The 24019-nt window shown below is 50.8% G+C and overlaps 2 protein-coding genes across 3 annotated transcripts; both read right to left on the bottom strand.

The window, feature by feature from the left end:
• Positions 1–2: 2 nt before the first annotated feature.
• CFB (complement factor B) lies at positions 3–6337 on the bottom strand. 2 transcript variants are annotated; one of them, XM_032462724.1, is made up of 19 exons: positions 6215–6337; positions 5869–5960; positions 5548–5781; positions 4957–5142; positions 4640–4813; positions 4305–4406; positions 4080–4216; positions 3657–3795; positions 3217–3348; positions 2813–2914; positions 2584–2721; positions 1983–2080; positions 1735–1852; positions 1358–1511; positions 1173–1249; positions 864–970; positions 627–759; positions 498–547; positions 3–203 (listed from the first exon to the last, which is right to left on the bottom strand). In XM_032462724.1, exons 2-19 carry the CDS (start codon positions 5930–5932, stop codon positions 57–59), a joined length of 2292 nt encoding a protein of 763 aa, XP_032318615.1. In that variant the 5' UTR covers positions 5933–5960; positions 6215–6337; the 3' UTR covers positions 3–56. The 2 variants fall into 2 exon arrangements, with proteins under 2 accessions (XP_032318615.1, XP_006178853.1); XM_006178791.3 differs by lacking the exon at positions 6215–6337 and having other exon boundaries at positions 5869–6081.
• A 123-nt stretch (positions 6338–6460) lies between these two features.
• Positions 6461–17772, bottom strand: C2 (complement C2). Its single transcript, XM_006178789.3, has 18 exons — positions 17461–17772; positions 17108–17317; positions 16367–16552; positions 14382–14555; positions 14206–14304; positions 13926–14059; positions 12679–12817; positions 11937–12077; positions 11181–11270; positions 8725–8865; positions 8506–8600; positions 8298–8409; positions 8015–8180; positions 7835–7911; positions 7603–7694; positions 7275–7401; positions 7059–7108; positions 6461–6924 (listed from the first exon to the last, which is right to left on the bottom strand). Exons 1-18 carry the CDS (start codon positions 17504–17506, stop codon positions 6748–6750), a joined length of 2256 nt encoding a protein of 751 aa, XP_006178851.1. The 5' UTR covers positions 17507–17772; the 3' UTR covers positions 6461–6747.
• Between the last annotated feature and the right edge of the window lie 6247 nt (positions 17773–24019).

The raw sequence follows: 24019 nt of genomic DNA, 5'->3' as shown, positions 1-24019 counted from the left end.
GGTGTTGTCGCAGCTGTTTTAATTTGATCTCATGCCCCTTTCCAGCAGGAAACCCCTTATAGAAAACCGAGGTCTTCATCTTTGAGTTTCTCCTTGAGCCAGGGCAGCACTTGGAAGAGGTTGATGTAGAAGTCTCGGGCATGAGCAGGTGGCTGCTTCTGCCCCTTGCAGACATCCACAACGCCCCAGCTGATCACACCCACCTGGAGAGGGCGAGGGGATACCACCGGTCACTGGGCGGAATTCCTTCCTAATCCCAGGAAGCAGCTGTTTGCATTTGAGCTGACGTGGGAGGACTAGACCAGGGGCCCAGCTCAGTCTTATCCTCCAGCACACAGACCAGACACACAGCCCTAAGTTGGCCAGTTTAAGGAAGAGTCCTAAGGCAGGGCAGGCTCCACCCTCCGCTTTCCAGCCACATGCATTGAGCTTTCCTGCTGTGGGACACAACACTGACCACCTGGCATCTCCCCACAGTTAGGAAAGGGGAAACTCACTTGAATGAAGCGACTCTTCTTGTGAATAATCAGAGGGCCACCAGAATCACCTGTGGGGAGGAAGAGCTGTAGGGGAAGAGACTCTTGGGTCCCAGGAACTTACAGCACAACCAAAGAGCCTTCTCTCACCTTTGCAAGTGTTGGGGTCAGCGTAGGGAGCCACCCCTCCAGTGCAAAGGAACCTGGGGGTGACCACCTCAGAGACGTCCTTGACTTTGTCATAGCCTGGGGCATGCAGAGCATCTCTCTCACAGGCGGTTTTCTGTAGGTGGGGTAGGAAGCACAGAGGAGGAAGAGGTGAAGAACAGAGCTTGCTTAGGAAGAATTGGGGCCTAAAGGACCCCTTCAGGATCCCACGTTCCTCACCTTTTCCCCATTCTTGATGTAGACCTCCTTCCGTATCAGTTTCTTTTCTTTGGGCAACTCAGACACAAACAGAGCTTTGATATCCTTTGCAGGGAGCAGCTCTTCCCCTAGACAAGTGGACAGACGGGGTCATTTTGGCACCCTTCCACCCCCCCACCATCTATCCATTGTCTTTGTCACTCAGCCAATGTCCCTCAGCCCCTTCGTGTGAGCTGGAGCCTGGGCTGGGCATCACCTACAGCTCCCCCTCATGCCTCATTTGCCTCTTGGAATCTCACCCTTTTGCTCCTCTCCCAGAATATGTCTTACTCTGTTGCTGGCAAGTGGTTAGCCTTGGAAGCCTCAAGGCTTGATTGGATCCCTCAGTGCAAGGGAGACAAATGGGCCTGTTAAGGAGAGACAGGGACACTCAGGGATGGCGAACTCTGGACCTGCCCCAGTCTCCCAGCCCTCCCTCTCCCGGCCTTTTCTCCTCAGGGATCCAGCTGGCTCACCTGGTGGTCTGATCATATGTCAGCTTCTTCCTGAGTTTGATCAGGGCCACATCATAGTCATAAAATTCAGGAATTCCTTCTGCTTTTTTCGCATTGAGGTCATAGTTTGGGTGAAATATGACTTCCTCTATCTGCAGGGCCTGATTCTTCCCTCCTGAAGTAGGAAAGTGGGTACTTGTAGAACACTCACTTCTTTGCGAGAAGCCTCCTGCCTCGAGCCCCGTGTCATCCGTAACTTCAGTCTTCCCCATCCCTAACTGGTCCAGCATGCAAGGGAGGGAGCTACATTGAGGACCGGTGGAGTGTGGGCTCAAGAAGTGGCAGGTCCTGCCCAGAGGGCACGGCTGAAGGTCAGGACTGACTGGTTGCCTCCTTACCCACGCTGACCTTGATTGAGTGAGCCTCATCCTCCACCGTGAAACAGTGTGCGGCTGTCAGCACAAAGTACTCAGATACCACAGCACCCATACAGTTTTCATGTCCCCTCGAAGGGCGCTAGGAACAGAGCAGCAGAGGGGGGAAGCTCGCCTTTCACAAACACCACAACCTAATGTGAACAGATTGCTCTTCCCCCACCTTCATTTCACCCTGACCTCACCTCCCATGAGTCCCCACCAGCACTTACAGTGACTGAAATCTTGGTGTGCCATGGTTGCTTGTGGTAGTCAGTACCTCCCTTGTGCTCCCAAACCATGCCACAGAGGCCCAGAGTCCGGCTTTCATCTGGCAAGAAAGGAGAATGTGCTGAAAGCTGGCCCTTCACTTCCAAATGGCAGCAGTCTTGGGGAGGGACATGTATGTGTCTTTGGGGAGCAGAGGCCCATAGGAGGAAGGGAGGGGCAGGGGCACTTGCTTCTTTATGCTGAGAGTAAGAAACCACTGGTATCGTGAAGAGAACATGGGACTCGGATTAGAGACCCAGCGACTTTCAGGCCCAACTCTTGCTAGCCTGCTGTTCCTGGATCTCTCTGGGCCTTAATTTCCACATCTGTAAAACAAGGGACTCTAGAAAGCTCTCCGACTTCAATCAGAGCCCTGTGAGTCTAAAATCAGGGAATGGACAGTGCCAGGAGGCAAGAATAGTGACACCGAGGTAGAGAGGAAAGAATGAGAAAGGACTTGCAGGCTGCCAGGGCTTTGGGAGGAGTGGACGAATGAGTGACCTTGGGAGGCCTGGAGAGGACTGAGTTTCCTGACCATCTTCTACCCTTCCGGTATCTGCCTACCAAGCATTTGAATGAAAACATTCTCCAGGTCCTCCATGTCCTTGACTTTGAACACGTGTTGCTCTTTATCCTTCTTGGAAGCCAAAGCATTGATGTTCTCTTGGTTCACCAGAGGCCCAACCCCGAACACATAGATGTCTGAGGGAGAAAAAGGGAGAGTGAGGGTCAAGGCCCTAAGTGGGCAGGAGCTGAGAAAGTGGGGTGCTGGGTCCTGGGCACTGAAACGCACCCAGATAATCCTCCCTTGGGTTTTTGCGACTTCTACCAATGTCCAGCAAGTCCCGGATATCATGAATGGCAGAGACTGGATCCCCGCCCATGTTGTGCAAGCCTGCAGGAGAGACAGGGCCATGAAGGTAGGAGACAAGGAGGGGAGAGGGTCAAGGAAGAGAAACTGGCTAGAAGGAGTGACACCTATGGCTGAGTGAGCAGATTGGGGAGGTGATGGAAGTGACAGCTCATAGCTTTAAAGAAAAGGGTCCCTCCTTATAAAGGTTCCCAGGAGAGATGGACAAATTCAGGGCCCTGAGCAGCGGTCAGGGCCCAGCCATGAGTCCAGTGTTACATGTGGACTTAAGGCCATACGCTGGTGTGAGAGGGTGGGGAGTCGGGCAGGAGAAAGGCCCCTCTGACCATCAGTCATGAGGATGATGACATGGCGGGTGCGGTTCCAGGTTTCAGGTAAGGTGTTCACTTCCCTGCTCATCATGTTGTATATTTCCAGGAGGGCCTTCTTTGTGTTTGTCCCTGCCTTCAGCTTGTGATCTGTGGAAAGGGAAGAAATCATCACCTCACCTGGTCTTCCAAGCCATCCGTGTCCCCAGAGGCCTATCAGTAACCCACATTTTCGAACTTTCTGAGTTAATTGTCACCCCCACTGACTTCCCTTTGATGACAAAGTGACCCTCTCAGTTCCAACAGACTCCCCAGTGACCCTGCTGTCCAGCTAGAAAAAGTAGTCCTCCCTGCCCCACTATATGGTCTCACTCCCCACTCCCCACAACACCCCTGAAACTTCTGATCCCTCTGACCCCAAAGTGAACCTCCCACCATTCCCTTCCTTGACCTCTGACCTTCGTAGTTGATCTGGTTGACCTGCTCTGTGACCCAGTCTGCATCACTGCTCTTTGCATCAGACACTTTGATCAAAACTTTGGGATATGTGGCATATGTCACTAGACCATATTTTGGCTTCACCCCATAACTTGCCACCTGTGGGTGAGGGAAGCAAGTGGGAGAATTCAGTAGCTTTGCTAGGACAGGTAGGGAAGGCCAGAGTAAGAGATTCAAGGACTGACTCGTCACCCTGGGGTTCTTGGAGGAGTCTGGGTTAAAGGTCAAGAAACTGCTTCAAGTAAAAGTGAAGGAGGACAGAACAGGACCTGGAGATTTTCTGGGACCCTGTGGCTCAGAGCGGCTGGGAGCTCCAAGAGCTAATCCCAGCAGGGCAGCCAGATCCATTCAGGGTCCCCACGTTCAAGGGGAGGGGATTTCACCTTCTCAATGAAGTCTCTGAGACAGTTCTTGGCTCCTGTGAAGTTGTGGGCCCCGATGCTGTCTGATCCATCCAGCACCAGGTAGATGTTCATGGAGCCCGAGGGGTCCAGGACAATCCTCCTCTTCTGTTGTTCCCCTGGGTGCCACCAGAGAGACTCATGGTTCTCCTGCCCCTTCATCCTCCAACCCCACCCCCACCTCGCTTCCCATCTCTGCCTTCACACCTGGAATGTGTCCATCCTCAGCATCAACTCCTTCTATGGTCTCTGTCAGGGAGGATAGGAAGGCTTCGGCCACCTCTCCAGGAGTGTCATACATAAAGGAGTCTGAGAGAGGTCAGAAATCAGGTCAAATGTCTGGGAGGTCAGGGACGCAGTGACCAGAGAGACAGGGTATGGTGGATTTCTGGGGTGGAAAGGGCTCAGAAGTGAGGGAGTCCTAAAGGGATGTTTAAGAGTGAGGAAGGAGCTGGCTTGCAGTAGGGAGAAGGCAGTGCCCTTGTGTGGGGATGTGAGGATGGTGAGCAAGATCTGACCTGACTGTCCAGCTCAAGAGTCACCTTGGCAGGAAGGCTCCGTTCCACTCCAAGAGCCACCCTCCTGGCATTTGCGCTGCTGGGAGCCCCGTAGGGTGAGCCCCCGGTTGCAGTAGTAGGTGACAGTGTCTTCAAGGCGGTACTGGCTGCCCACCTTCCTTGTGCCAATGGGGATGCCCGGGTTCGGGCAGTACCCCGCTGCGGAAGCATGAGATGCGGAGGTGAAGGCCAAAGCCGGAGGCCCGGAGAGCAAGGTGGAGCACAAGAGCTCTGGTGCCAGTTCCTCAGGCTGAGGTGGTCAGGGCAAGGGTGCCGTCATGGGGAGAGGAGAAGTTTCTCACCTCCATCATCACAGATGGCCGTTTGCCCGTCCCACCGACCATTCTCTTGGCAGGTGCGATTGGCAGAGCCCCGGAGAGTGTAACCATCATAGCAGCGGAAAGTGATCTGGTCACTCAAATTGTAGTAGGCAGCCCTGGGCCAGTACTCCCCATTCTCAAAGTCCTGTGGTCTGGGGCAGCGAATTGCTTTGGGGGAGGGGAACAAGTAGAAGTGACCGAGAGGGAAGGGCTGCCCTTTAGGACATCCCTCCTGGTCTCGGGGACCCTGTCACTGAGAAACAGTGTCTTCTCGATCCCACAGGATCAGCTACTAGCCTCAACCCGTGAGGAGTCCAGCCACTTACCCTCCCCATTTCTGAATGTTCTTTCAGCTGCCAGGGCTGCCTGACACAGTCAATGCTTAATAAAGTTTAGCCCCCTTGCTGCTCCCTCCATCCCACCGCCAACCCTTGCTCGGCTCCCACCCCTGTTCAGCCCGCCTGGTCAGACTGCCTGGTCTCAACACAACTCTAATCTTGTCCAAGTCTGGGTCGTGGCCACCACCTGCTCCGTCCCTCTGCTGGCCCATGCCCCCCTTCGCTGCCCTCCAACCTTTGCATTCGGCCCTCTTGACAATCTTTCTGTCTTGAGTCTTCAGGGTGCTCCAGGACCCTGTGGATCTGCAGGTGCGAATCTGCGCAGGGTATGGGTAGAAGCCGGAAGGGCACACGTACTCCAGTGCCTGCCCCTCCTTGAGCAGCCGAAAGGAGCCACCTTTGATCTCTACTCCCTCCAGAGAGCAGGTGCTCTGGGGCCCAGCCTCAGGCAATGGCGTCATGCTCACACCTAAAGAGGAAGGCCCGTGAAGCCCAGGCTCACAAGGCCAAGGAGGGATCCTGGGGGCAGCAGGAGGGAGCCTGTGAGGGCACTTACCTCCAGACAAGAGGGCCAGGATCAAGGGGGCTAGGCAGGGTCGGCAGCTGCGACTGCTCCCCATGGCTTTGGAAGACAGGGAGAAGCTGGGGCTGCGGGTAGGACGGCCTGTCTCAGCTTCTGCTATGTGTCTGCTTGGCGGGCTTTTCCAAGCTGAAGCTCCAGACCTGGGCTGTGTCACGCGCCCTTCCCCTGCCCCCTACAACCTCCAGCCTTTTATGCAACCTGTGTTCTGGCGCCTGCTGTTCGCCCCACCCACCCTACCCACATCACTTTCCGGAATGTCCGAGCGGGAGGGCCCCCCTCTGAGCTGCCAGTCAAGGAAACAGAAACTGCAAAATCCCACCTTTGGCTGCCCAGGATCCAGGATTCTTCCTGTCAACACCTCCTCTCAGCCTTCGTTCCTCCCCAACAAGCCCCCTACCCCTTAGGGACCAGACACAAGGCCCTCACTGGTTCCCCTGTTGACTCTGTTATGGAGCAGAGTCCAGCCATTGTTTGTCCAGAAGGGTCTCTGACCTGCCTTCTTGCAGTTCCTGGAATCATTCTGGCTTTTCTCTCCCCACAGGACCCAGGTAGAGGCACAGATAGATGAGGAAATCATTGATTTTTATTAATTTCATAACTGGGAAATTCCACGTGAAAGTGAAAGGAAAGAGTGAGCCAAGTAAAGCCGAGGATCTCCACGCCGGCAGGAGCCCTGGGGATTCCCCGGCTTGCATGTGCCGCTGGCTGCCTCGCCTCGGGTTCCTAGAGGCAGGGGTTTACTCAGAGCAGGGAGAGGGGATGGGTCACGGAGTCTGAGGGTAAAAGTTGAAAGATAGGAAATGGGAGAGATGGCAGGTCCCGGCAGGACAGCAAAGGCCTCGGTGGCCATGATTAGAGGGGCAAAAAGTTCAGGATGCCCTCCAGGTGCTGCCTCAGCCAGGGCTGCAGGCGGAAGAGATTGATGTGGAAATCTCGTGGTGGTGGGATCCTGCCACGGGGGGCCTTTCTGCGGGAGTTTTTATTGGAGCTGCCACAGGGGTTGTAGAGACCCCAGCTCACCAGGCCCACCTGAAAAAAGGAGAAGATGGGGTGGGAGGCTGCCCCAGCCCTAGCTCCAAGCCCCAACCTCCCTGGATTCTCCAAAGGCCTGCCTCTTCCCCCAAGGTCAAGATCCCGTAACTCCATCCCCCTTCCCTCCTCACCTGAAAAAACCTGAATCTCCGCTGAAGGAAAACTGCTCCCCCAGATTCTCCTGCCAGAAAAGAGGGACAAGAGACTGTCATCCTGACTCTCACCACTGCATCAGGGCAGTGCACTGGTGTCCTGGTACACGTGCCAGCCACAGGGACACAGGTGGCCTTCCCCTTGGGAATCCAGGTTCCAGGATGAGGGTCGAGAAGTGGGTGGGAGGGGCTCACCCTTGCAGGGATTGTCATCCTCCTCAGTCCCACTGCATAGGAACTGGTCTGTCACCACCTCTCTGATATCTGTCAAGTTGGGGAATGTGACTTTGTCTTGAGAGACGACCTGGATACAGTTTTTCCACTGCAGTAGGGGTGGAACAGGACAGAAGGATGGCATGAGCAGGCCCAGGGGACAGCTGGCAGCGCAGCTAGGTCTGGGAGGAGCGGTGACTTGGGGTCAGATGGAGAAAGCAGCCCAAGCTACAGGATGAAGAGAGATGTTCCAGGAGCTACCACAGGGGAATCCAATCCCTGCATAGCATCCCGGACCTGAGACACTCACCTTTGACCCTGTCTTGAGGTTAATGTTCAGCTTGCTCCCATTCAAGGCCACGAAATGAGCAGGAATGCTCATTTGGTTCAGAAGTTCCCTCTCTGCCATCAAGGAAAAGGATGTCAGTTCTGATCTCTTTACTCAGCATCCAGACTCTTGACCTGGGGGCTGCCGCACAGACCATGTCATCACCCCAAGCCCCGGTCCCTGGGTCCTCATGCACGCTGAGCCCGGCACTCACCATGGTCTTGGCAGGTGCTGCCCGGAGGTCTCCGCAGAGCCAGATTGGCCCCCACCGTGCAGGGAAGGCAGATGGGCCTGAAGAGAAGAAGTGTCACACAGGCCCATCCTTGGTGTCCCCTCCTCCAGGCGCCCCAGAGCACTCACCCTGGGGGCACCCTCCCATCCCAGACTCCGGCACCTGGCGTGGGTAGACATCTTCACTTTCTGGGCCAGCTTTAGCAGGGCAATGTCATTGCCATAGAACTCCGGGATTCCCTGATTCTTCTTGGAATAGACATTGAACTCCGAGGAGATCACTGCCTTCTCAATTTGGAATTCTTTGCCCCACTTGGAGTTGGGATCCCCTGAAAACAATATGGCAGATTAGGCTGGACCAGGGCTCCTGAAGGGGCCAGAGGCTAGGGACAAGGGGTGGGAACTCTGGCTGCAGGGTCGGGACGCTGGTGCGTGCCCTGCCTTACCCACACTGACCCTCCACAGGGAGCGGTCCTCGGCCTGGCGGAAGCAGTGAGCAGCTGTCAGGACCCACTGGTCTGAGATGAGCGCCCCCCGGCAGGTCTCCTGGCTCTTGGGCTGTAGGGGAACAGGTGATCTTCAGGGACTGCTGTGTCTCTGGCCCATGGCCACTGTCACCTCTGGGATCCAAGCCCCATCCCTCCTTCCTGGTACCTTAATAGTGACATGCCAAGGTGTCCTCTCCTGGGCAGAGGCATTGGCAGACATGTTCCCTACCCCACAGATGGTGTCCGTGAGCTGGGAAACATCTGTGGATGTGAGGAGCAGATGGGGAAGGAGGCAGGTGAGGGGTGCTGTGAGCAGTTGCCAACCTGGACCCTTGGCCGGTTCCACTCTGGGCACCCTGCTCAGGAGAGGGTGAAGCACACTCACCCAGCATGTGCTCAAAGACCTGACTCAGAGCCTTCGTGTCCTTCAGAATGAAGGCATGCCTCTCGCCATCCTTCTTGGACCCCAGCTCATTCAGTTCTCTCCAGTCCACATCCAGGTTGCCCACGCCAATGGCATAGATGTCTGATGGGAAGGAAGAAATCACCAGAATCTTGTGGCCAAGGGGCTACCCTGTTGCATAGGAGGCTGTAATTTGGAACTCGCTGTGCCCCACATAAGGAGGACTCCCTTGCCCCCACTACCTAACTGACCTCATTACCTACTACTCCTCACCCTTCTCTCTCTTCCAGCCACATGGCCTCCTTGAAGCTCCTCAAATTGGTGGGCACACTCCCACCTCAGGTCCTTTGCATGAGCTGCGCCTCTGCTTGGTTCACGCCTCCCCCAGACTTCCCACGTGGCTCCCTCTCTGAACTTTTTAAGTCTTGACTCAAATGTCACCATCTCAGTGAGGCCTTCCCTGGTCTCCTTGTCTAAAACTGCAGTGGCCCAGAGACTTCCACCCACTCCATTTCATTTTATACCTTAGTACATGTCACTGTCTATCGTGCAATATGGTTTCCTTCTTATTTTGTTTAATGCCTAGAGTGGGTAGAATGGTGTCCCCCACAAAAGGTATGTTCAAGTCCTAACCCTTAGTACCTGTGACTAATAATAGGGAAATAGAATGTCTTTTTGGCTATAATCAGTTAAGATGAGGTCACCCTGGATTAGGGTGGGCCCAGCCTGATGCCTTTATAAGAACAGGAGACTCTAGACACAAAAACACAGAGAGAGAAAACCGTGTGACAACACAGAGAAACCCTCAGGGAAGAAGGTGACGTGAAGACAGAGGCAGAAATTGGGTGATCCTGCTGCAAGCCAAGGAAAGCCCAGAGCCGCCGGAAACTGGGGGAGGTAAGAACAACGTTCCACTAGAGCCTCCAGAGGGAGCATGGCCCTGCTGACACCTTGACCTTGGTATCAGCCAAGTCTGTATTATCTGCTGCCCTAGGAAACTAACACATTGCCCCCTCCAGAGTGACATCCCCATGCAAGCAGGCATTTTCATCTGTTTTGTTCACAGCTGTATCCTTAGAACATGACTGGCCCAGGAGAGGCTTTTAGCGAGGACTTTTAAATGACTACATCGATAAAAAGAACCTATGATGTAGCATTCAAAACTGGTCTTCCTCTGTAAAATGTAGACTCTGGGACGGGGCCCCCAAGCCATCTCTTCCCGCTGGAGAACCTGGGTCCACACAACCATCCACACCAGCCTCTGAGCACATGTGGGTGCCAATCAGAAACTGCCTTGGAGTGGCTCAAAGAGTCCAGTCTTCTCCCACCCTTTGTACCCCTTACAGTCCTTTTTTGCAGTTATGATAGGAACTGGACAATTGTCAGGCCCCACATGTTTTCTCTGACTATTTCCCTTCAGTTTCTGCTTCTTTTTAATAAGATGCTTTCAAGCATTTAACCTTGGCCCAGTGATGCTAAGGAGTTAGGATGTAAAGTTTGGCTTTTGCCTTCCTTAGGTCAGGGGAGTTTTTTGTTTTTCTTTTATAAATTTTTAAAATATCGTTCTTTTTTGTCCCTTCCAGTTTTATTGAGACATAGTTGACATACAGCACTGTGTACTTTGATTTTTTTTTGGAGGAAGGTATGGGGGAGGTAATTAGGGTTGTTTTGTTTTGTTTTGTTTTATGGAAGTACTGGGGATTGAATCCAAGCCCTTGTGCTTGCTAGGCACGCTCTCTACCACTGAGCTGCCTGCTCCTCCAGGTCAGGGTTTTGAAGAATCTGTTTACTCATAAGGGGCAAATGGAGTGAGAGGCATGAACAGAAAAGAGAGGTCCCAAGGGGAAAGTAAAACTTGGGGCCTCAAAACCAGCTGCCCTCCCTTATCTGGAGCTTTTCTCTTTGAAGTTTTTTTCTGGTCAAAGGTCAGTGCAATTTTTGTTTAGTCTGAATTAAAGGAATTGTTTTAGAGACTGCAACTGCCAAAGCCTTCGTTAGTTATGTGCACTGCTCTAAGAGTGCCTGGGACAGTCCTCACAAGGTCCAGGCCTCTTCTTCCGGGAGAGGCCTGTGGAACATAAGATGGTGGGAAAAAACCACGACAATGAGGATGATGATGGTGCCGCTGACGTACACCGAGTTTTTCTGTGCCAAGCGATGTTTGAGCGTTCGCCTTCATCGGCCTCTGAGGCAGGTCCTTATACTGGCCCCTCTTACAAGTAAAGACACTACCCACAGCCACAGCCAGTCGAAGATGAATCCAAGGTTGAAACCACAGGCAGTTTGACTAGACTCCAGTGTGACAGTCGGCTGCCTTCATACAGAACAACCCAGACTGGTGTCTCAATAGAAAGAAAACCAAGAGGCTGGAGCCCCTGGCAGTGGGCCTCGTGCCCCCTGCAGGGCAGCACAGGTGGGCCGGTGGGGGGGAGGCTCACCCAGATAGTCAGTCCTCTTCTGGTTGATGTTCAAGATCTCTTTGATGTTGTCAACAGCTGGCTTTGGAGAGCCACCCATGTTGGACTTGCCTAGAAAGAGGAGGGAAAGAACTGTCCATCTGGGTGGATATATGAAGGTTCCCCACAGCCCTGGAGGAGTGAGGAGGCCTTCATCCCGGGAATCTCCGCACATACACGCCACACTCGAGTTTCAAGATTCTGAAATTATTTACTGAAGTTCTTTGGCTCTGGGCCAGGAGCTCCATATACTTTGCCTCATTTCATTCTCATGAAACCCCAGGAAATGAGGGTATCCTTACTTTATAGACAAAAAAAATTGATTTCTAGAGGGGCTGTGTATTTTTTTGGACAAAATCAAGAGATAAATGGCAGAGCCCAGATCCACCACCCAGTCTGCCCTTCCATCCATGCCCCTCGACATCACTGGTCCAGAGCCACGCCTCCCCATCCAGCACACTCTAGGTGACCTCTCAGGTAGTAACAATAGCTAACACTTAACAGTCTTAAAGCACTTTTACATAAACTACTTAAGTTGCTCTTCATAAAAACTGTGTAAGTGAAGGAGGGCAGCTACCATGACATCACCACCACTGTTATGGTGGTCATTACCATCATCATTAACACTATTCCTACTTTATAAACAAGAAACGGAGGCCAGAAGTGGCAGTGGGAGAACCAGACTGCAGGTCTTCTGACCCCATGGGCCTGCTCCTTCCACGTGCCAGACTCACTCACCGTCTGTCAGAAGGATGATGGCGTGTCGGATTTCCTGCCAGGCCGCCGTGTTCATGCCAAGGCGTTCCATCTGGTTGTTCATCATGTTATAGACACTATTTAGAGCCTTGTAGATGTTGGTCCCAGTTCCATTTTCATGGTCTGGAATATCCAAAGACGAAAAGCTCTCTTAGAAACTTCCTGCCTGCCACCTGGGAGAAGGGAATCACGCCATTTCCCCAAACACTGGAAATGCATATATCAATTGGTGTGATAAACTCAGACCTTTGATATCCAGTTAGACATTGCCTGTTTAAACATGAAAAGCCTTTCCCCTTACAAATGTTTATTGCATAACCCCACTAAAGACCACTCTAAAGTCCCAAGATTCAAAGATGGGGTTTCCAAAGCACTTGGGTTGTTTTAGCCGCCTGCTAGCTACCACTCCCGTGGTTTCACAGTGGTACAGGGGGACTATGAAAAGCAGACCATGTGGTTCTGGCATCAGGAAGGAGCTGACAACATGCACGGCACGTGTGGACATGCAGCATGTCCGAGTAAGCCATGTGTTGGTAGGACCTGGGACTCCCCCACCAGGAACCTGACTTGGAAGCCACCCCCACCTGAGGAACTTTAGTCCCAGAGCCCTGGGACTTGAATGCCACCAAGAGGCCTCACTCTGTAACTTGTCTAGAATCAGCTGGCAGCTACAGAGAGCTCATCCCCGCCCCACTCCCGTCACTGTCACTGGATGACATCATACCTTTATAGCTGGCATTTTCCAGACTGTTGGCCACTTCAGTCACATCCCGGGATTTGTCGCTCAGGACTGACATGATGATTTTGGGTTTTGATGCAAAGGTGATGATGGCGACACTAACATTGATCTCAAAGCTGAAGATCTGAGAAAGGGAGGTGAGAGGTAGCGTGAGGGACCCCAGAACCAAAAGGAAGATGGTAAGAGAGCCGCAAAGGGCCCTGGAGGAGGCCGAGAGCCTGGACGGAGACTGACAGACACAAGGCCTTCAGGGGTCCCTTCTTGGGAAACAGCTGCTTGAAGAAGGCAGGAACCTGACATTTGCTGGTCCTGTCTACTCTTTGACAGGTTCACTGTTCATTTATTCCTCACATCAATGCTGTGAGGGGGTCGTGAGGGTCCCTATCATATAGATGAGGAAGCTGAGGCCCATTACGTCACCCCAGATCACACCGCTGGCAAGAGGTGGAGGTGGAATTTGAACCTATCAGCACATTTCTGTCGCATTTTGCAGCCTTCATGGTTTAGTGAATCACTTAAGTTACTTTCTTAAGAAAGACACTAAGGTGTACAAAAGCTGCCTTCTTTAAAATGTAGCCGGGAGGAAAAAACATTTATCTACACAAACTATTGTGAAAAGCATAATTACCAAGCACAGTCTTGGCAAGGAATCTGAACCAATGGCTTCCAAGCTCTCCTGCTCATGCGTCACATCAGTAAAAACATTTTGAGCACATCCCTCAACATACACATATGTATTTATAACGTACACTCATATTTATAAAGTGTATCACTATTCAAATATAGTATACATATTTTAAAACCTAAACAAAATATTGAAAATTTTTAAAAAGTTTTAAATATTAAGTTGTTAATGTAAGTTAAATTGCAACTATTCAATACGGAGACCAGTATTTTCCAGCCACATCCTGGTGGATTATTTTGGGTACCTCTCTGTGAAGACCTCTATTCTAGATGATTAAATCCTGGAAAGTGGGATCTCAGCCTTGTTCATCTTTGGGGTCCCCCCAGCACCCAGAACAGGGCCTCACATATATAGCCCAATAGTGTTTGTGGAATGAAAAATAGGATCCTATAAATTAAAGCCATGATTCCTGCATGGCATGCATATAATCCAGGAAGACTTCTTGGAGGAGGTGGGCTGTGAGTGTGATTCTGAGGAAAGGAAGGAGACCGAGAGAGACGGCGAGCGCAGGAAGTCCTCCTCTGTGTGTGGGCTCCTATTTACTGACCCTGTCCACCACGTGGGAGGAACTGTCCTTGAAGACTTCAAAGTCCTCTTCTGACACACTCTGAGAGGCATCCAGAAGCAGATAGAGGTTCAAGTGACCCGAACGCTGGATTTGTATTTTTCGGCCCAGGTTTTCTGGGAGGAAAGTGGAAAGGGCAGATTCAGATCTCCTCCTCCTCCCTGCTTTCTTACCAGGCCTCTTTGCCTCCCCGCCGGTCAGCTTAGCCCCTAGGAAGCACGCCCTTCCCCAGCAGCCTGCCGCCCCCTCCTGGAGAACTCACCATTCTTCTTCTGGGTGGGATTGGTGGATTCAAGGAGGTGGGACAAGGAGGTGCCTAGGGCGGGGGCCACATCCTCAGGAAAGTCATAAGAGTAGGGCTCTGTAGGAAGAGCCACCGGGTCAGCCAGGGCCGGGGCAGTGGCCAGGAGTCTCAGGAGGATCAGAATAGCTACTTACGGCGGCAGATGGGCTCCGTCCCACTCCAGACCCCACTGTCCTGGCACTCCCGCTCCACAGAGCCTGTCAGCACCAGATTCAAGGAGCAGTGGTATCTGACCTTGTCCCCAAGGCCAAAGCGGGACCCCGTCCGCACCGCACCCACGGATATGCCCGGGTTGGGGCAGTGGCTGGCTGCAAGGAACAAAGGAAGATGGAGGTGAGCCGGGACGCCTCCTCAGCCTCTAAATGCTGCTTCTCCACCCTCTCCCTCCAGGCTCTTCCTCCTCCAGACCCTCAGAGGCTCTGTGGGTCCCATGGTCTCTCCCTTGGGAAACACGTGCCTCCCAGGCATGTGGATGGAAAACCTGAAGTAGGGGGAGATGTTCAGAACTCAGTAGCCTCAAAAAAATACAAAAGAACTCAGTAACCTCAGTTTCCAGCTAAAGTATCCCACTTCCAACACAGAGAGTCGGCCTGCACCCACCCCAGAGCCCCAGGGAAGATGCTGGCTGAGAAGCCCCACCCTTCCACAGAGATTGTTTGCAAACAATGAGACAACACTCCACACCCACTGAAATGGCTAAAACTAAAAAGATGGGTAATTCCAAGTGTCAAAGATGATGTGGGACAGACAACCTGAGCTGTTACATTGCTGGAGTGTCAATTGGGAATCTGTTTGCAGCCTCCACTAAAACAAAACATCTGCCAACCTATGACCCAGTAATTCCACTCCTAGGTGTCATGCTTAAGAGAAACAAGCGTCTAGGGGCACCCACAGTCGTGTGCAAGGACATGCATAGAGCATAGAGCCAAAAACTGGAAATAGCCCAAATGCCCACCAACAGAAGAATGCATAGATAAATTATAATATTTTCATATAATGGAAACACACAGCAACTAAAAAAAAAAAACAAACTGCTAAAACACAGGAAAACATGGATACATCTCCCAGGCAGAATGTTGACTAAAGGAAGCCAGTTGCAAAACAGCACGTGCATATGAGTCCACGTGTGTGAGGTGTAAGAATAAGCTAAACTCGTCCATGGAGGCAGAGGTCCGAAGAGTGGTCACCTTATGGGAGAGAACAGGAGGAGCCTCCCGAGGTGATGGGCACTCGGTCTTGGGTGATTACATGGGTGGACACATGTATAAAATCTCCTCAAGCTGAATACTTAAGATTTCTATGTTTTAGGTAGATTAAACCTCCATATTCAAATAAATTATATTTATGTTTGAATAAATGATCAAGGGTGTAACTAGGGGGCCAACTAGGAAGTCTGGGTACCAGGTGAGGTCCTGGTCCTGCCATTTCGTGGACTCTTGAGTCTTCTGTATTGTGTACTCAGAACAGTGACCCCGGAAACTCCCCAAACCCACAGACAGATGTGGCTCCAGGGGTTCCGGGAGCCCTGCTTCAGTCAAGCAGAGCTGGTTGTCTTTCACAGGGGCAGGAATGACCGTGACCGAAGTATATGTGGAGCTTATTAGATCCTAGGGACTGTTCCAGACGCAACTCACTTGATCCACCCAGCACTCCCAGGCAGTCGGTACTCTTACTATCTCCATTTTACAGATGGGGAAACTGAGGCATAGAGAGGTTAAATAACTAGCCCAAAGGCTACCAAAGTCAGAGCTGGGCTTGTAACACAAACTTGCTCCATTCGCAAGAACCTAAGCCCAAACTCGATTGCCTTCAGCGCATCCTCCCTGCAATAGCCCTGGGGGCCTGAAAACCAATCTGGCTTTGAGGCATTTGCAGAAGCCAGATAGAGAATGTGGAGTCTTTTGTCAGATCTGAAGCTTAGCACCAACTGCCTTGGGCCAGGGTCCCCACAAGCCGGAGATGTGTGACCTATAGACCTCAATTTACCAAAATCCAGGAATGTGATTTTGGCACCAGAAGCACCAGGTCCCTGTCCCCACAGAGGCTCCCTGGGCACACATCTAACTCCAGGACTCCCGGGAGACCCCCGCCCCATGCAGCCATCAGTCAGGGCACTCACCACCGTTGTCACACACGGCCGTCTCCCCATCCCACATGCCATTGGGGCGACACTGCCGCACAGGCGAGCCCCGAAGTGTGAAGCCATCCTCACATTCGAAGCTCAAGTTGCCGCCCACAGGGTGGGACCCCAGCCGTGGGGTGTACACACCGTTCTCAAAGGAAACAGGGGCTGGACAGCGAACAGCTGCAGGGAGAGACAGGGATGAGACTGGGGATGGATGGATAACACTTGGGCTGGACACCAAGTAAGTGACATTCAGCTTGGATGCCTGGGAAGAGCCAACTGGTTGTCAAAATATTAGGTTGATGCCCATGAAATTGCTACTTTTGGCAATTGGCTGAATATTGGCAATTTCACACCAACCTAGTAGATTGAAATACAGCCACTTCTCTCAGCCCCTGAATGCCACAGCCACCCCAGCCCCTCCCCTGGGATCCTCATGAGTGGGTGACTAAAGGGGTGAAGCCTGGCACAACAGGGGGCTCCAGGATCATTCAGCAGCCACTCTGAATGGTCAGCACCATGCAGTGGATTGTTAAGTATTTTAAAAATCATCCCTGGCTTTAGTTCCCCACAATCTCCATCAGAGCCTGCCTCCAATGCTTGGCTGTGGGCAGTTGACATTTTCCCACTATTTTGAAAAGCTTCTTAGCCATCCTATCTAGTCAGGTTAAGCCCCACCCCAGCAACTCCTAAATAGAAGTCCTGGGTGGGGGGGCCCGCCGGCGGGGAGCTCACGTTTGCAGACCACCTTTGTCACCCGGATGGCTCTCGGGACCTGCCACTGCCCGTTGCTCCTGCACAGCCGTGATGCCACAGGGAATGGGTAGCGGCCCAGGGGACAGGAGTAGGTGAGGACACTCCCAGGGGCCCAGCCGTTGCTGAGGGTGAACGTGCCACCAGAGATATTCACATTCTGAGGGCAGGAGGGAGCGGCTGTAGCCAAGCCTGTGGGCATGGGGACATGGCACAGAAATGGAGAGCAGGAAGGCACAGATAAGGAAAGGAAAGCAGAAGAGACTGTCAGTTTTGCATATGGGTGGTACTGGGATCACCCACGGGACCCCCACATCCCCCTCCCCTGCTCCTACCTGGGTACAGGGGCAGCAGGCAAAGGACGGCCATCAGTGGGTCCATGGTGTCCACCTTAGGGGCAGGGAGAGGCAGAGTGCTGGGAGAGGGAAAAGGTCATCTGACTTCCCGAAAGCCAGAGTTGGCTCAGCAGCCGCTTCATGAGCTGCCAGAGAAAGAAAACTAGGGAGTGGCAAGGGGGAATGTTCTCTCATTAGGAAAGAAGTAATCAGGGATCGGGGACTGAGCTGAGGTGGTGAAACCTTTGCCCTGTCTCCCTAATCCCAGCACATCCATAGAGCTGTCGATCTGCATCACGGGCTTTGTGTGGCGCTTCAAACCTCCACCCCTCGCAGACCCGCCTGCTCACAAGCTCTTGCAAGAATAGTCTAAAGCACACAGACCCACCAACCAGCTGAGATGTTGCAAAACATTTTATTTAAGTAAAGTTTCAGTTTTCTTTTGGGTTTTACCAAGTGGATTTTACTTCCTCAGAGTCTAGGATAGTACTGTCTTTTTGAATATAAACCCCCAAGGGATTAAAACGAATTTTCTTAGAAATTTTTGATACATAGGAGAATTCCTCATCTTTTTCTTCCCTACAACCCTTCCCCAGAGAGAATCTAGGGACAAAAATGAAATCAACATTTAGTTTTTGAGACTGGAAAAATATTGAGAACATTTTTAGGGAAAGTCCAGTAGATAAAATCCCCAACTTATAAAATAAACAAGTCTGGGGTTGTTTACTCAAAGGAATAAAAGTACTTTTGAAAATGAGATAATGTCTTTAAATTACAACCTGCATTTTGTGTGAAGTGCTGGAAGCAAAGAAACTCTAAGCTAGTGTGTTAGCCTCCCCACAGAAGACTCTTTAAAATCTGTCAAATGGCGGGGAGGGTATAGCTCAGTGGGAGCTCATGCTCAGCATGCACGAGGTCCGGGGTTTAATCCCCAGTACCTCCATTAAAAAAAAAAAAAAAAACACTTTTCGAACAATGTGGAATATAATAAGTAAATAGAAGCAACCAGAAAAGAAGATGAAACATCTCTGAAGTGAGCATTTAAGTTTATGAACACTCTTGATTTACAAATAACTTCTCAGAAACACAGACACACACAGTTAGGCTCACCTTGGACAGAACTGACTGGATGTAGAAGACCGTGATCCCCAGTGCTGGAGGTCCCAAAGCTGCTGCTGTGGCAGAGCTACTGGCACCTTCCCTGCACCCAGTATTTGTTCTCCCTCCTTCTACAGTAAGAGATGTTCAGCAGGACACAGTCACCCAGCTAAAGACTACATTTCCCAGCTTCCCTTGCAGCTAGTGGCCAGGTGACACAGCTCTAGCCAATAGAACTGATGTGTGTAACTTCCAAATTATGCCCCTAAAATAAACGGAGAGTGTACCCCTCCTTTCCCATGGGCTGGAATATAAATTTGATGGTGATTCCAGAGAAGCACCCTGGGAATGACAGGGCAAACAGACAGAGGAGCCTTGCGTCCCTGACACTGTGTTGATGTCATACCAGCCCTGCCTACCTGCTTAGATTGTTACAAGAGAGAAATAAACTATATTAAAGGTGGTGGGCATTTGAGATGTTCACAAATGTTCTGGCTTCGTCTCCTTTCAGTCACACAGTAGGATTAAACTTCCCTATCCACTTGCTTTGTCCAATGAAAGGTGGGTATAAGTGACGTGAACCACTGGTACATGGAAGCTTTATTAGCCAATGCAGTCTTCCTCGGGCTCATAATCTTTCCCTCTGGATGGCTACTTTTGGGATGGTGGCTGCTCCATCAGCCTAGATCACTGGGTGACACCAAAAGCAGAACCCCTGCTGACCCTTACCAGATATGCAATGTGAGCAAGAAATAAACTTTTGTTGTTTTAATCCACTGCATTACCACAGCTGCAGGGGGAAAAAAATACTACCCCAAATTTAGGGCTTTAAAAATGTTTTATTCCTGCTCATGATTTTGTGGGTTGGCCAGGAGATTCTTGCCTGGACTCACTCATGCAGCTGCAGCCAGCTGAGGGCTGAGTTCAGCAGGAACAGTAAGCCCCGTGGTCTGTCACCCAGAGCCCCTCATATCATGGCAGTCTCAGGACAGCATCCTAAGAGATGCAACACATACGCTGCAAGGTCTCTTGAGGCCTGTCCTCAGAAGTCACATGACATCACTTCCTCATGTTCTATTGGTCACAGCAAATCACAAGGCCAGCCCAGATTTAAGGGTGGGAGGAACTTTACCTTTTGATGGGAGGAGTGGCAAAGTCACACTGCAAAGAGGCACACACACCAGAATAGTAGAGATGTACAGCCATGTTTTGCAAACCACTAAGGCAACCAAGATCGGGAGATTGTCATAATGGCATAATGAATCCTGCCTGACTGAATACTTAAATCACTGAATTTTGGGTGCCTCTTTAAGTTGCTGCTATGGACTGAATTAAATTTATATGTTGAACGCCTAACCCCTAATATGACTATATTTGGTGATGACAGGGCCTGTAAAGAGGTAATTAATCTTCAATGAGGTCATAAGAATGGGGTTCTGAGGTTCTGATCCAATAGGATAAGTGACATTATCCAGGATACCAGAAACTTCTCTCTCCCTCCCTCCTTCTCCGTCTCTCTTTCTTTCTCCACACACACATCCCTCCAGCCCTACACGTCACAGAGGACTGTGACCCCACCATGGGATAACGCTGAGATTCTGAACGACTCCAGGGTTCCTCAGCAGAACCAATCTCCACTCATTCACAATGGTAAATTCTCTTGATTGTGAAGGAAAAGCTGGGCTGGTCTAACAAGATAACTCACAAGTCTAAGTATTGGAATACTGATCTGAGTTCTGCTAGACTAACTTGTAAATCTAGGTTAACTAGTGTTGGTTTGCTGTTTATGTTTTTTTGCTAGCCAGCTGGATTTTCAAAGATACATATCTGGCTTCGGAATGTTGGTTTGCTGCCTCCCCGCCTCCACTTTTGTGATGATAATGCTGCTAAGGCTGTTCCATGCCTATTGGCCGAATACCCCAAGCTTGTACTTTACCCTATAAAACCTCACGCGCACGTCTTGGAGGTGCTCAGAGCTTCGGAGCAGAAGCCCCTCTGAGCCCGCCGGCGTAATACATCTGAGTACTCCAACCCTCCGAGTGGTGCTTGTTTCTTGGCTGGCCTGTCGTTTCCGTAACAGATAAGACCCACTTTATTGACTGTCTTCCTTCGCTATCCCTCTTTCCCGCCCCCTACCCACATGTCCTGAGACCATTTCTCAAATGCACTATTTGCACTTGAATCTTTGTCTCAGGGCTGCTTCTGGGGGAAGAAGATATCATATCAACAGGAATTACTATGAGCCAGACGCTGTTCTAAGCCCTTTATAAGTAGGAGCTCACGTAATCCTCACAATAAACCTAAGACACAGGTTTTATCATTGTCCCCACTTAACATATGAGGAAAGTGAGGCACAGAAATGTTAAATGACCTGCCTTAGATTCACACGGGTACTAAGTGGCAGAGCTGAGATTCAGACCAAGGCAGCGTGGCTCCTGAGTCTACACTCGTAGCCCTTATGCTTTAGTGCCTCTTCCTAACATCTCTGTGGTGGCTCTTCTGAGCTCCCAGAGGAGCTCTTCCCAAGGCCTTTCTCCCCTATGTGCTTGTTTCTTCCTTCTCCTTCTCCTGAAACACCTTCTCCATTCTCCTCAAATCCCTCAGCCTTCAGGAAGTCCTCCAGAAAGTCCTCCAGATTCCTACAGGACCTGTCCACAGAATGTACTGCTTTGAGTCACTTGTGTGCTTATCTCAGCCTCCCCAGAGGAGGGTTCCCAGGAGCTGTTGTTGAAACACTGAGCTCCATGGTTAAGGTCAGGCTGAAGGTTATACCCCAGACTCTAGATTATACCCAGCAGAACCTCCTCCCCAGTCCTATTCTCACTCCAAGGAAACAGCTTCCTTTAGATCAGCAACAGAAGTGTCTTTGGTTTCTATTCCTCCCACTTCTTCCTTAATAAAATATTTACTTTGGGTCAGACCCCACCCCCTTGCTCTAACACAGGCTACTGTTAGAGGGCTGGGTATACAACCACCCCCATCCTGCCACGTACTGACCTACTTACTTTGAGCTGATTTCCCAACTGTGACTTTGAGAAATCTTTACATAAAGCACCCTTTGAACCTCAGAAAAGGGTTATGCCTAGCCCCTGGGCCCCTCCCATCCCCGGACTCTGCCAGGCCCCTGGACCCAGAGGCTACCCTGCAAGCCCAGACTCTGGGTCAGGACACTGAACGCCCTCTCCTCACCCAAACAGTGCCTGAGAATTAAGTGAGGGTGGAGTGGGGACCTCCCAGGAAACAGAAGGCCTGTTTCTGATCTCCTGTAAGGGGCCACGTCTCTTTCAGATGGAAACTCAGCCCCTGGAAACAGCCAGGCCTGGGCTGCACCACGTGCCTGTCTGCCCACACTACAGCCCCTACCTCACCCCTGTGCACCCCATCCCTCTGGGCTCTGCCAGTCCTGGGGGTGCCAGTGGTGCATGTCATTCCCGCTCCCTGACTTCTCACCACCTAGGGGGAGGCTGCCCAGCATGGCCCAGGGGAGAGGATGGTGATCATGGCCCAGGGACTCAGGGGTCAGCTGTAAAGGGCAAGGGGAGGGATGGCCTCTGGCTGTAACCTCCCTGGCTCCTCCCTCACACTGCCTCACTCCTACTCCCTCCATGTCTGGACTTAGCTTTGGTTGGGGGAGACCTAGCTGCGTTCCTCTGCTCTTTCATCCAAAATGTCTCTCTAACATTTTCCTCCATATCCTGGTGTGGGGACATGGGGGATCCACTTATTTCTCTCTTCTGGATACCAGGTCCCTCCCACCAAAAGGGCAGCCCTCAGGTTCAAAGTTGGGCAGCTTCCTGCCCACACACCCCAGTGCTGCCAAGGGGCAGGGAGGGAGATTTCCAGTCTAGAAGAGACACTCATGCCTTGCTTTCCCGTCAGACTCAAGTGAAAGTCATACCCCAGCAGATTCTTCCTGCCCACATTTCTGGCCCCAGCCCCAGGGTGCTGGAAGGAATTCAGGCTTTGATTGAAGACAGGCTGGAACTGCGGGTTCAGCTTGGCAGATTTATTAGCTATTTCAACCTTGCTCACTCTATTTTATCACCTGTCATACATGGAGCCAACAGCAAAATACACTCCCCTTACGGTTACCTCTGAGAATTAGATTAGGATGATCAAAATGAGAGGCTCTTCTCCCCTGCAGGTGTGGAAGTGTGATGCACAAAGATATCCACTGCAGCTTTCATTGTTACCAAGAGAGAAAGTTCGGGAATAACCCGCATCCATCAGCAGAGGGACCTTTACATAAAGGACTGACACACAGTACATTGTGGTTTGGATGGTGGAAACTATGCAGCCTCTGAAAGCTTAAGGCTTATCTGTACCTATGAGTGCAATGTCTTAAGATATTATGTATAATACAACATATACTTTTTAACTAAGTATACAGTCAAGACCCTGTGTATGGGACGCCACCATTTATGCAAAAAAGGAGGGGAGAGGATGTAGTTGTGTATGCTCTTTGTACGTGTGAAAGTTCTCCCCGGAAAGGTGGACAAGAACGTGGATAGGAGAACTGGGGGCTGGAAAATGGGATGTGGGGCAAGGAGAGAGATTTACTTTTCATTAAATCCCCTTTATTATTCTTTGAGCTTTTTGTTGGGTATGAATGATTCTTATTCAAATAGGTGGAGGGAAACACAAGGAGCCGAGGAGAAAGCCCCGGAACCAGGCAGGAGATCTCTGAGGGAGCTGGTACCTCCTTTGTGTCCTCAGTCTGTGTCTTCAGTAGAAGCCCTGTGAAAGCCTTTTACAGGAAAAAGAGGCTTGAATATATGTCAACCTGTAGCACTGCACCGAAAGAATTCTGCTGGATTTCTAACAAGAGACCCTGATGCAGTCCCTCTACAGACTGTTTACGTCTTATTTTGTAAAACTTCAAATATATGCAAAAGTAGAGAAAACAGTATAGTGAATGTCCATGTATTTATCACCCAACTTCAACCATAGTCCATATATGGACAATCCTGGTTCATCTCTGTACCCAACCACTCCTTCTGGGATTTATTTTTACACAAATCCAAGACATCAGGTTACAATTCACCTGTACATATACATCAGTAAGTACCTCTACAAGATAAGGACTCTTTTTTGAAAACACAACCATAATACAGTTCTCACACTTTAAAAAACATCAGGAGAAGGTACAGCTCAGTGGTAGAGCGCATGCCCAGCATGCACAAGGTCCTGAGTTCAATTCTCAGTACCTCCATTAAATAAACAAATAAACCTAATTAGCTCCCCCCCAAAAAGTAAATAAAAATCAGCAATATCAAACCTATTTTTTAATTGCTTTATTGTGGTAAAGTACCCATAACATAAAATTTACCATCTTCACCACTTTTAAGTTGTGAAGTTAATTCAAATAACTATAGTTATTAATATATTAACATAATTAGTATATTAATTAACAGTTCAGTAGTATTAAATACATTCATAATGTGGTGGAATCCCCAGCCAA

The sequence above is a fragment of the Camelus ferus genome, chromosome 20, assembly GCF_009834535.1.
Source record: "Camelus ferus isolate YT-003-E chromosome 20, BCGSAC_Cfer_1.0, whole genome shotgun sequence".
NCBI classification, from domain to species: Eukaryota; Metazoa; Chordata; class Mammalia; order Artiodactyla; family Camelidae; genus Camelus; species Camelus ferus.
The sequence above is the reverse complement of the archived record's forward strand: the minus strand, read 5'-3'. Positions and strand labels throughout refer to the sequence as shown.